Source organism: Sebastes umbrosus (assembly GCF_015220745.1).
Source record: "Sebastes umbrosus isolate fSebUmb1 chromosome 13 unlocalized genomic scaffold, fSebUmb1.pri SUPER_13_unloc_1, whole genome shotgun sequence".
Taxonomy (NCBI): domain Eukaryota; kingdom Metazoa; phylum Chordata; class Actinopteri; order Perciformes; family Sebastidae; genus Sebastes; species Sebastes umbrosus.
Window position 1 is genome coordinate 139,686 of NW_023618431.1, and position 12,358 is coordinate 152,043.

The 12,358-nt window shown below is 51.2% G+C and overlaps 1 protein-coding gene across 1 annotated transcript in view; it reads left to right on the top strand.

The window, feature by feature from the left end:
• The window catches only part of ttn.1 (titin, tandem duplicate 1), a 215,177-nt gene that overhangs the window by 138,681 nt on the left and 64,138 nt on the right, over nt 1–12,358 (top strand). Inside the window, 27 exon segments of the mRNA XM_037762617.1 lie at nt 365–664; nt 779–960; nt 1,263–1,392; nt 1,488–1,678; nt 1,974–2,403; nt 2,555–2,860; nt 3,118–3,299; nt 3,431–3,560; nt 3,643–3,794; nt 3,961–4,108; nt 4,190–4,355; nt 5,282–5,433; nt 5,742–6,038; nt 6,132–6,431; nt 6,515–6,829; nt 6,914–7,062; nt 7,140–7,290; nt 7,407–7,688; nt 7,783–8,085; nt 8,328–8,630; nt 8,957–9,238; nt 9,745–9,932; nt 10,073–10,184; nt 10,291–10,593; nt 10,758–11,066; nt 11,354–11,635; nt 11,760–12,059. Coding sequence (XP_037618545.1) covers nt 365–664; nt 779–960; nt 1,263–1,392; nt 1,488–1,678; nt 1,974–2,403; nt 2,555–2,860; nt 3,118–3,299; nt 3,431–3,560; nt 3,643–3,794; nt 3,961–4,108; nt 4,190–4,355; nt 5,282–5,433; nt 5,742–6,038; nt 6,132–6,431; nt 6,515–6,829; nt 6,914–7,062; nt 7,140–7,290; nt 7,407–7,688; nt 7,783–8,085; nt 8,328–8,630; nt 8,957–9,238; nt 9,745–9,932; nt 10,073–10,184; nt 10,291–10,593; nt 10,758–11,066; nt 11,354–11,635; nt 11,760–12,059 — 6,345 coding nt within the window.

Genomic DNA, 12,358 nt, shown 5'->3' on the forward strand with positions numbered 1-12,358 from the left:
TTTGACACCAGATGGCATTTTCTGACCACATGTATCTGAAGATTTGAAGGTCTAGACCAGACCAGGGGTCAGCTACCTCGTAAAGTTATGACTTTATTCTCGTAATATTCTGACTTTATTGTGTAAATCTCAGATGTTTTTCCCTCAATGTGGCCCTAATACTCCGTAGTACATTGTCTCTTTGGCCCTCACTGCATTAGACTTATATTCTATATACTTAGACTATAAACTGAGTTACCTTCATCACAATGATCACATGTTTTGCGACTCCAGACAGATTTTAAAATGGCTCTTTTGATAGTAAAGGCTGCTGACCCCTGGACTAGATGTACGGTGTTGACCAAACTCCTCCACCTCGTTCCAGGTACTCCATCTGAACCCGAGAAGCTGCACTACACCGACCGAGGCCAGACCACCATCGACTTGGCCTGGGAGCCGCCTCGCACCGACGGCGGCAGCCCCATCATGGGCTACTACGTGGAGAAGATGAGGTCCGACGGCACCGAGTTCGAAGTGGCAAACCGCAAGATGTTCACCGTGTGCTGCGGGACCATCGAGAGCCTGTCGGAGGGCCAGGAGTACCACTTCCGCGTCAAAGCCGTGAACGAGGTCGGGGACGGAGAGCCCTCCAAGCCCATCACCGCCACGATCCAAGACGATGAAAGTAAGAAACTCTTAAAAAGGATTGATTTTGTCCGGCTGATCTGGTTCAAAGACTAAAAAGTGTTTTAATCGCCATCGACAGCCAAAGAGTTGACGGATGTTTGTTTGTCCACAGTTTCTCCAGTTATTACCATCCTGAAGTACTTCAAGAACAACGCCATCAACGTGAAGAAAGGCTCGGCCATCGACATCCCAGCGGAGGTGAAGGGACTTCCTCTGCCGACGATCCAGTGGATGAAGGACAACGTGGTGATGGAGCAGCCTGAAGGAGAGAAGATGACAATGGAGACGGAGGAGGTCAGAACTCGTTTGTTCACAGAATATCTCAGAGAGTGATTAAATGGGAAAGTTAATACTCGCTGTGATTGGTGAATTTGATAAGTAAATAAGTGAATCATCATGAATCTGCCTCATTGACCAAGAACAAACGGTTCCAATTCCTGGTTTGACCGGATGACCCCCATGACCTTTCTTCTTCTAGCGCCACCCTCAGGACTAACTGAGCTCAGCTTCTCATGTCAGCTGCGTCTTCTTCTTTTGTTCTGTCACATTGAAACTCCCTGTGTGTGAATAAATACATTTTGCCTTCTCATCTTCAGGTGACCCGGACGACTCTGAGGACTAAGATCGCCTACCCAGAAACCATCAGGCAGGACAAGGGCAGCTACAGGCTGGTGGCTGAAAACCGCTTCGGCAGAGCTGAGCACACCATCCGGGTGGAGATCTTCGGTAAGAGCATCGTGTCAGGTTTAGCTCCCGTTGTGTTTCCTATCATCTCTACATATCAAGCGTTGCAATTAACCCCCCCGCCCTGCGTTCTTCAGACCGTCCTCTTCCTCCGAGGAACATCGTGGTCTCGGACATCAAGTCGGACTCGTGCTACCTGACCTGGGACGCCCCGGAGGACAACGGAGGCAGCGAGATCACCAACTACGTCGTGGAGCGCCGAGACGCCAGCAAGAAGAAGTCCGACTACGAGGTTCTGACCATCAACCTGATCGACAGGAGATACGGGGTGAGTCACCGCTGTGATCGGGATATTTATCAATAAAGTTTCATCTGACTCCAGACTTCAGGTTCTGAATCTATTGTTCCATATTTTAAGGATCAAAATGTGTCTTTGTGTTCAAACCGTGTTCATGACGTTGATTTCTGATCATTTAAGAAGATTGAAGAAGTTGTATGTCTCTATTTTCTATCGACTTTATTTTCGTAATATTACGACTTAAATTATAATAAGGAATTACCCCTGAAAAATAGACACACAAGATGAAACGTGAATAACGACTGTCCCGGTTCCGATCCTTCAGGTCCACAAACTGTTCCTGAACGGAGCCTACCAGTTCAGCATCAAAGCTGAGAACAAGTACGGTTTGAGCGACGGCTGCGAATCAGAGAAAGTCCAGCTCAGGGATCCGTTCGGCCTCCCCGGACCTCCACGTAACCCCCAAATCATCGCCGCTACGGCGACCACCATGACCGTGACCTGGGACCCTCCTCTGGACAACGGCGGCTCCCCCATCCAGGGATACTGGCTGGAGAAGAGGGAGCGCGGCGCCGTATACTGGAGTCGCGTCAACCGAGCTCCGGTCACCAAACCGTCGGTGAAGCTCCTGGAGTACACCGTGCTCAAGCTCATCGAAGGATCCGAGTACAAGTTCAGGATCGCAGCCTGCAACGCCGCAGGTATCGGACCGCCCTGCGAGTCCACCAAGACCCGCTTAGCCGTGGATCCGTCCAGTGAGTGTTTACCCGCCAAAAACCTGTTCTTATCTCTGCTGCCCATCGCATGTACTCACTTTATTGACAGCAAGTTGGTCCTCAGACCTTCAACAGGACTTCTAATCTGAAGACGTTTGTGTGACCTTTGACCCCTCTGCTCCTCCCTCAGAGCCTCCCAGCCCTCCTGGACACCCCGATGTTAAAGACAAGACCAAGAGCAGCATCACGCTCACCTGGAGCCCGCCAGAGAGACACGGCGGCAGCCCCGTCCTGGGTTACATTGTCGAGGTCCACGAGGAGGGCTCTCCCGACTGGAGGAGGGTGAACCCCGCCGACAAGCTCCACCCGTCCACCGAGATCACCGTCCCCGACCTGAAGGAGGGCAAGAAGTGCAGGTTCAGGATCTACGCTGTGAACGCTGCCGGAAACTCTGAGCCTGCCAAGACGGCCGACATCCTGGTTCAGGACATCCTGAGTAAGTTCAGACCTGCTCGTAGTACAAGAACTGCTACTGATGATGTTGAGTTAAAGACCAGATCAGATCTGGACCCGGCTGAGTAGAAATCCATCACTTCTACCACAAACCTTCTTGTTTTTATAGCCTGCAGACATCTTTCATTCATTTCATCTCCAATAATACCATCAATACTCTCAGATTCACTCTCTCTGGTGATGTTGTTTAGATGAATATCAGTAAATATATCACAGCTGTTTTTGTGTGTTTGTTCTAAGTCGAGCCGACAGTGTCTCTGGACGTGAGCGCTCCCGACCTGCTGACCTGCAGAGCTGGAACGACCATCAGGATTCCCGTCACCATCACCGGACGACCAGTTCCCAAAGTCACCTGGACCTTCGACGGAACCGCCGAGACGGAGAAGAAGAACGAACTCCACACGCTGCCCATCGACTCCGAGGTCAGACCGCTAACACTTTAACTGATATTCATCTTTCTTTCACCGACGTACTGAATTCCTCTCACTGCCACCAAGTGTTTTCTTTGTTAGTACGATATCTGAACTCTGCCTTCACGGTGCTTCCCCCTCAGATCCACTCCACCGACACCAGCTCGGTGATCGTGATCCCAGACTGCAAAATGAACCACAGGGGCCGATTCATCCTCAACGCCGAGAGCCCCGCCGGACACAAGGTGCTCAAAGTCCGAGTCAACGTGCAGGGTACGTAACCAGAAACATGAAGACGTGGCAGATTATCACTTCTCAGTCTTCTAGTCTTTAATATCTTGTTTTGTGGATCCAGACCTGCCCGGACCTCCAAGAGACCTGAAGGTCAGCGACGTGACGAGGGGAACGTGCCGACTCACCTGGAAACCTCCAGAGAACGACGGAGGAGAGAGAGTGAAGAGCTACTTCATCGAGGAGAAGACGGTGGGCGGCAAAGCCTGGACAAAGGTAAGACCCCCCCCCCCCCAGCTAATAATACTGTATCAGAACCTGAACTTTGCCTTTTCCATTTGAAAAAAGCGGACCAGAACCCAGATGGACCTTTAACACCCTTTAACCAAGAACACACTGTTGTTGCTCACATGTAAAGTCACACCCTGATCTCATCCTCCAGGTGAACCCGGCCTGTGATGCTCAGTCTCTGGTGGTTCCAGACCTGATCAACGGTCAGGAGTATCTGTTCCGCATCCGGGCTGAGAACCGCTTCGGGTTCAGCCCGTACGTCGAGACCCTCGAGGTCACCAAAGCCACAGACCCGATCCGTATGTCTCCTCTCTTTTATGTGTTATAGAGAACCTTAAAGTTGATGTGATGGATCTGACTAACTCTTCTTCTATCTGCAGATCCTCCTGATCCTCCGACCAGGCTGAAGATCCAGAGCGTGAGGAAGGGCCGGGTCAAGCTGACCTGGAAGGCTCCCAGGAACGACGGCGGTTCACCCGTCACCCACTACAGCGTTGATCTGCTATGCTGGGAGGCCAGCGGCACCCAGAAGGAGGCCTGGAGGAGGTAAACCTTCATCCGACAGGTCTACATGGGTCCACCTGTGACCTGTGGTGGCAGTTTCTGTTAAACAAGACACAACTTGTCTTTCAAGTAAATTTAATTCAAAGCATTTTTTTTCTTACTATCAATATATACAGTATATATTTTTAATGAATTCGTACTTGCCAGAAAGACAGAGATGTTTTTAGCCACCTGGTTCTTTGGATCACAGCGGTGAGTGAGTCCTGGTACTCAGGCGTAAGGCCCCCACTTCTACACCCTCTTTGGCGGGGAGGTTGAGGTGAGAGTCCCAGACTCCAGCCGTGCACGGTCTTTACCTTCAGCACCGAGTTTCAGGGGTCCCTCTCACACGAGTGATCCTGCGGACAACGCCAAATTTGTGGTGGCAGTTTCTGTTAAACAAGACACAAACCAAGGTCACAACTTGTCTTTCAAGTCAATTTAACTCCAAGCATCTGCAGATGGACTCACGAGCAGAGTGAGCTGAGACAAGTGAGCTCCGAACACAAGAGAAGTCAGGCTTTTATACACACTGATACATGCAGAGTCATGGAAAGATAGTGAATCATTATCCTTAAGTCAGTACAGAAACAGCATCTTCACAGACAACAGAGCATCAGAAGACATCTCATCAGGCTTGTCCTGCCTTGTCCCCAGACCTATAGTTAGTACATCTGCAATTTGTTGTTTACAGAGGTTTCCTGTAGAAAGACAAAACTGTCGGGTCACTTGTTTTAGTGCTTACTCATGGTGACAAGGTCCGCTGTATGTGGAGCCGTGAGCCCTCTCTACAGGTACATGGTTAACTTTTATCGGTTTACTCATCGGGGGTCTCGAAGTCTCTACTGCAGATGTGAAAACATGAACCCTTTCAGAGTAAAATGAATGTGATCTGGTTTCCACAAGACTCCTCTGTGTGTGACCTTCAGGTGCAACAGGAGAGACGTGGACACCACCAACTTCAGGGTGGAGGACCTGAAAGAGGGAGACGAGTACGAGTTCAGAGTGATGGCGCACAACGTGGTCGGAGAGAGCCGCCCGTCCACCACCGTCGGACCCATCATCATGCAGGACCAGACCTGTAAGAGTCTGTTTCTCTTAGAAGGTTCCTAACGGAGTGAAATGACCTGAAGTATGACCTGATCAGAGCTTCAGTGCTTCCTGTCTCATCTCCTTCAGCATAGGATATATTAATATCATCATTTATTATATCAATAGCATCATTTATTATATCAATATCTTCTTTCATCGCCCACGTTTCTGATCAGAGTTCTAGATCTGTAAGATTTGCTTCTTCCATAGAAAGACACAGAAACTTTAAATTGTTCCAAAGTTATTATTAATGATAATAATAATATGAATAATGGTGATGTCGTGGTTGTGCTACAGGCGCTCCGTCCATCGAGCTGAAGGAGTTCATGGAGGTGGAGCAGGGCTCCGACATCAGCATCGTGGCCAAGATCCGCGGCTGTCCGTTCCCCACGCTCACCTGGTACAAGGCTCCGCCCCTCAAGTCCGACGCCAAGGTGGAGGTTCAGTACGACGAGCACATCAATAAGATGGTGTCCGACGAAAGCTGCACGCTGCTCATCCAGCAGGGCAAACGGCCTGACACCGGCCTCTACACGCTGGTGGCGTCCAACAGCTTCGGCAAGGCGTCGGCGGAGATGAGGCTCAACGTGCTTGGTAAGACACCGGGGCTCTCTAAAGAATAATATAATATATAAGGACCTGCAGCTGTGATTCACCTGGATGACATCTGTCCTTTTTTGTGTCCAGGCCGACCCGGTCCTCCCTCCGCTCCCATCAAGTTCGAGGAGGTCGGCGCCGAGAGGATCACGCTGTCCTGGCTGCCGCCGAAGGACGACGGTGGCTCCAAAGTCACAAACTACGTCATCTGGCGGCGCGTGGCCAACAGGAAGACCTGGGTGATCGTCACCAGTGAGCCCAAAGAACGGATCTGGACGGTGGAGAACCTGTTGGAGGGATACGAGTACGTGTTCCGCGTCATGGCCCAGAACAAGTACGGTGTTGGCGAGCCGCTGGACAGCGAGCCCGAGACTGCCAGAGATCGCTACAGTGAGTCACCGCTCCTCAAACTAACATGATGTTGAACAGTCACAATTTATAACCTTGTCTTCTTCCTATCCGTCCTCCGGCAGACCTCCCCGGTCAGTGTGAGAAGCCGAAGGTCAGCGGCGTCACCATGGACTCCATGACGGTTAACTGGGAGGAGCCCGAGGACGACGGCGGCACCCCGATCACCGGCTACTGGCTGGAGCGCAAAGAGACCACAGGCAAACGCTGGACCCGCGTCACCCGCGACCCCATCCGTCCCATGCCCATGGGCGAGTCGTTCGCTGTGACCGGACTCATCGATGGCTCTCAGTACATGTTCAGAGTAGCCGCCATTAACGCGGCGGGACTCGGACCCTACAGCCCCATCACAGACCCTATCTTCGCCAGAGACCCCATCGGTAAGAGTTCCACTCTGAGATCTCACAAGTTTTAAATCCACAGAGCAGGATGTTAACCGCCTGTCTGTCCCCCCGCCCTTGTAGTCCCGCCCTCTCCGCCGACCCCCAAGGTTTCTGATTGGACCAAGTCCACGGTGGACCTGGAGTGGATCCCTCCTCTGAAGGACGGAGGCTCCAAGATCCTGGGTTACTGGGTGGAGTACCAGGAGGAGGGCACCGAGCCCTGGGTCAAGGTGACCACATGTTTACACTGTCAGTGATGTCAGACCTGGTTCAGAGGGCGACCTTACAAACTGTTTGTGTTTTTCAGGCCAAGGAGACCGAAATCCGCGGCACCCGGTTCGTGATCGCCGGTCTGAAGACTGGCGGAAAATACAAGTTCAGGGTGACTGCGTTCAACGCTGCCGGTAAAGGCGAGCCAGGAGAAGTCCCAGAGGTGCTGGAGGTCAACGACAGAACCAGTGAGTCGGTTTCTTTCACATCAACTGCTGTTGTCTCAGCAGTTACACCTTCACGGACGCATTTATCCTGTTTGGTTGGAACAAGTCGGCCGTAACGTTAAGTTTCTCCCCTCCAGTTGCTCCTGAGGTCGACCTGGATGCCTCGGTGAAGGAGAGGATGGTGGTCCACGCTGGCGGCGTGATCCGTATCATCGCCTACATTTCGGGTCAACCATCCCCGGAGGTCACCTGGGGCAGGGATGGAGCCGCGCTGCCTCCTGAGGCCAAAGTGGAGACGACCGCCATCAGCTCGTCTCTGGTCATCAAACCCTGTATCAGGAAGCACCTCGGCGTCTACACCCTGACCGCCAAGAACGCCGGAGGGGAGAAGAATAAGAGCATCACCGTGGAAGTTCTAGGTAAAATACTGTTTTCATGTCACAATGCGGCCGCGTCTTAAGGCTCTTCAGTCATTTTTTTAAAAGTGAAACCTCGATTGTGTCGTCCCCTCAGATGTCCCCGGGCCCGTCGGCATCCCCCTCACCGCAGAGAACCTGACCACCGACTCCTGCAAGATCAACTGGTTCTTCCCCGAGAACGACGGCGGCTCTCCCATCAGTAACTTCGTCATCGAGAAGCGCGAGGCCGAGCGCAAGGCCTGGACCTCGCTGTCCTTCACCGCCAGCAGGCAGAACGCCGTGGCTCACGGCCTCACCATCGGAAAGTCCTACTTCTTCAGAGTGGCCGCCGAGAACGCCATCGGCGTCGGACCCTTCCTGGAGACCGTCGCCGAGCTCGTTGTCAAGGAACCAATCAGTGAGTCGAGTTAAAGTTACATCACAGTGACCACTGAGGACAGGATCAGTGAAGTCTGTTTAATATCATCTGAATTCTGAGATTATTGTAGATAATGAAGTCGTGTTGAAGGAATTCTCTGATTAATCTCAGAACTGATCGTCTGTCATCATAAAATGATTCAACAGTTAAAATGTACAGAATTGGAAGTGAATCCCGTCTCCAGATATAAAGAAGCGTCCATATGTCTGCGCTCCCCTCAGGTGTTCCTGACCGCCCCGAGGAGCTTGAGGTCACCAAGGTCACCAAGGATCTGATCGGCGTCACCTGGAAGGCGCCCAAGTTCGACGGCGGTTCAGAGATCACCATGTACATCCTGGAGGCGCGTATGATCGGCAAAGACAAGTTCGCCAGAGTGACCAAGGAGTCGCTGATGGAGAGGAAGTACACCTTCGACGGCCTGAGGGAGGGAGACTCCTACGAGTTCAGGGTCATCGCCGTCAACGAGGTCGGACCCAGCAAGCCGTCGTTCGTCACCAAACAGATCACCTGCAAGAACGAACTGGGTGAGGACTAGCCGGAGTTAACTTCTTCTGTTAAATGTCCTTTCTGTTCAATCAGAAACACGTTATGAAAGAAACAAACCAGAATCATCAACAAACTGTAAAACATTCAAAACCTTTATTTAAGTCTCGAAAATCATTGAGGTTTGACGAGAAATACAGTTAACTAATCAAAACAAAACAAAAAAAGGAGAATACTCAGAGAAAACACTGAGGTGGTTTGAGACCATCGTCTTGAATTCAGATGTAAGATGAACAGAAACACCCAGAGAACCCTCAGCATAAGACCACTTTCTATCTGACTCTGTCCTCATCTTCTGTCCTAACAGAGCCGCCGACCATCGAGCTGGACTTCCGCGACAAGATTATCATCCGTGTGGGCGAGAGCTGCCTGCTGCAGGGCCGCTACACTGGCAAACCTTCGCCGTCCATCGTGTGGTACCGAGACGACAAGGAGCTGAAGGCCGACAAACACGTCATGTTCAAGAACACGCTGACCACCATGTCGCTCGGCCTAATGAAGGCGGAGCGCGGGCACAGCGGCAGATACGTAGTGGTGGTGGAGAACAGCACCGGGTCCAGGAAGGGAGTCTGCAACCTCACGGTTGTCGGTAAGTAGGTGGAAATCTGGAGAACACTGAGGCTGATAGAAGATAGTATCATCGGCATAAAGGAGTAAATATATAGATGAAGATGCAGTAACTAAATGATTGATGTGACGGGGAATAGAAGGAGTTCACGGGTACTGGTACTAGTACTGGTACTGGTACTGGTACTGGTACCGGTACTGGTACTGGTACTGGTCTCATCATTACAGGAAGTAAGATGTATCATCAGCTGGAACCGGCCCTGCTAGCTGGAACCAGTCCTTAATAATAACGTTGCGCTACAGAAACGTCATTTTCATCGTCATACATGCGGGTATATTTATATATATAACGTGTATATTTCTGTCTCTCATCCCAAATTTGTCCCCAAATTAATTTCATCCTCCCCGATCATATTTTTTTTGGCCCCGGGTCGACGGGACCTCCTTAAACCCGAGTCCTGACAACATCATAGATTTCTTATTTGAAGACTTTTTTCACACTGACGTCATTTTCTTTCTTGGCTGCAGACCGTCCGACTCCTCCGGTCGGCCCAGTGGTGTTTGAGGAGGTGCACAGGGAGTTCATGATCGTCTCCTGGAAACCTCCTCTGGACAGCGGCGGCATCCCGGTCTCCAACTACATCATCGAGAAGAGAGACACCAACAGAGACACCTGGACCACGGTGACGTCGGCCTCCACCAAGACCATATGCAAGGTTGGTTGGTCCAGTTGGTTTATCAACCAAACTCCAGTCAGCTGTTGTGATATTTTAAAGATCTTCAGGAGAGGCCCGGGTGGTGGTGGGGGGGGTCTGCTGAAGTTCAGAGATGTTTACATGCTGTTTGTGTCTCTCAGATCCCGAAGCTGACAGAGGGCAAGGAGTACATCATGAGGATTTCAGCTGAGAACATGTACGGCATCAGCGACCCTCTGGACTCGGAGGAGATGAGAGCCAAAGATCTCTTCAGTACGTCCTGCCGACACACTTTAACTCTTTTCATGGTTCACGTCTCCGAAACTCAGTTCAGGAAATTCATTCATTTAATTTAATTAAATGCGGCCCCCCCTTGCAGGAGTCCCCGAGGCCCCCGAGATGCCGACGGTCAGGGAGGTGTACGCCACCAACGCCCTGGTGTTGTGGAACCGGCCTCGCGACGGCGGGAAGCCCATCACCAACTACATCCTGGAGAAGAAGGAGCCCGGTGCTAAGAGGTGGTCCAGAGTCACCAGAGACCCGCTGTACCCGGCCACCCAGTACCGAGTCCAGGACCTGATAGAGGGCTGCCAGTACGAGTTCAGGGTGATGGCTGAGAACGAGCTGGGACCCGGAGACCCCAGTGAACCCTCCAAACCCATCCTCGCCAAAGATCCCGTCGGTCAGTGCCACGCAAAATATATTTATTACTCATACTGTATGTGTCTCATCTTCTAAGACTTTATTCTATATTCAGATTTATTTGTGTCATAGTTTCATTACTTGTGTTTTCTACCGAAGGTTGAATTTTTTTAATTCATAATCTTTGATATGTCGTCCTCGCAGTGCGTCCCAGCCCTCCAGTGACCCCCGAGGCCTACGATAAGACCAAGGACTCCGTCAGCCTGAAGTGGAAGTTGCCCCGCCATGACGGTAAGGGCCGGATCTTGGGCTACCTTGTGGAGTACCAGAAGCCCGGCGCTGTGGAGTGGCTTCCGGCCAACGAGACCCCGGAGCAGTGCCCCGACCTCCACTACGTGGTGACGGGCCTGGCCGACGGACACGAGTACGACTTTAGGATCTTCACCGTTAACGCCGCTGGCAAATCTGACCCCGCCTACGTCAAACAGACCATCAAAGTCCACGACAGACTGGGTAAGAGGTTCATCCATAACTCCTCTTTGTTTTTCATCTATTGCATGGCAACAGCTTTTTCCACAACAAATACATTTTTAAGTTTAGTTTATCTTTATTAAATTGTAGAAAAAATACCCAAATATCCGTAGAACTGGTAAATACCTCTACCTATACCATGTCAGGGCTGGAAATAAAAAATCTGAATTAGTAGGTTTAAGGAGCACAACCGTCAGGATCAGGGTAAGATGACACATGTCTACTTACGCTTTTTGCTGATTTGCTTTGATTCCCGTTTCCCTCCACAGAGGCGCCAGAGTTGCTGCTGGACGCCAACATGGCACGTGACCACCTGTGCATGCTGGGCGCCGACATCACCTTGAGCGCCACCATTAAGGGGGTACCGACACCCACCGTCAGTTGGAAGAAGAACGACGGCGACGTTCCTTCTCACATCACCGTCGCCGTCACCGCCGGTGGCAGCAAAATCTTCATCCCCAAGAGTGTCCGGCCCGACTCGGGCAACTACACCCTCACCGTGGAGAACGCCGCCGGAAAGAAATCCGCAACCTGTGCCGTGCTTGTGCTGAGTAAGAAGGAACGCCCGTCGACACCAATATTGGGATTTGATGAGTCTTGGAACAAAACAAACAATTAGTAAAGATGATATTTGAATCTAGAATATATTTGAATTTTACTCTTTGTTTCCACCAGACAAGCCTTCTCCTCCCAGAGACCTGGTGATCTCTGAGATTACCGGAGAGTCGGCCTACCTGACGTGGAAGGCTCCTGAGGACAACGGCGGCACTGTCATCTCCCACTACATCGTGCACAAGAAGGACGTGGCCTCCGAGCAGTGGGTGCCCGTCGCTGCAGCCAATAAGAAGCTGAGTCTGATGGCCATGTACCTGATGGAAGGAATCCAGTACCTGTTCAGGGTGGCTGCTGAGAACCAGTTTGGCAAGAGTGACTTTGTGGTGACCAGGACACCCATCAAGGCTCTCGAACCTCTCTGTGAGTAAAAGTCATAACTATGTGAAATAGAAATAAAAATGTAAGCCGCAAGCAGCCTTCGCACTTTCCCACACGTCGGGGGTACTTGCGGGACGTCGGTCGACACACCCGTACATTTCAGTGACCGTCGGACACTGCACGCACAAGTTAGACGTTATTTCCTGCGGGGGTCTTGTGGGAAAGGAAATTACGTTTTGCAATTTTTCACCACTTCTTGTGTCCACTATGTGGCGCTAGAGAATGCACGCTAAACATGCATTATGCTGCTCATTACCAAGTGTAGACCACACATTGTAAAT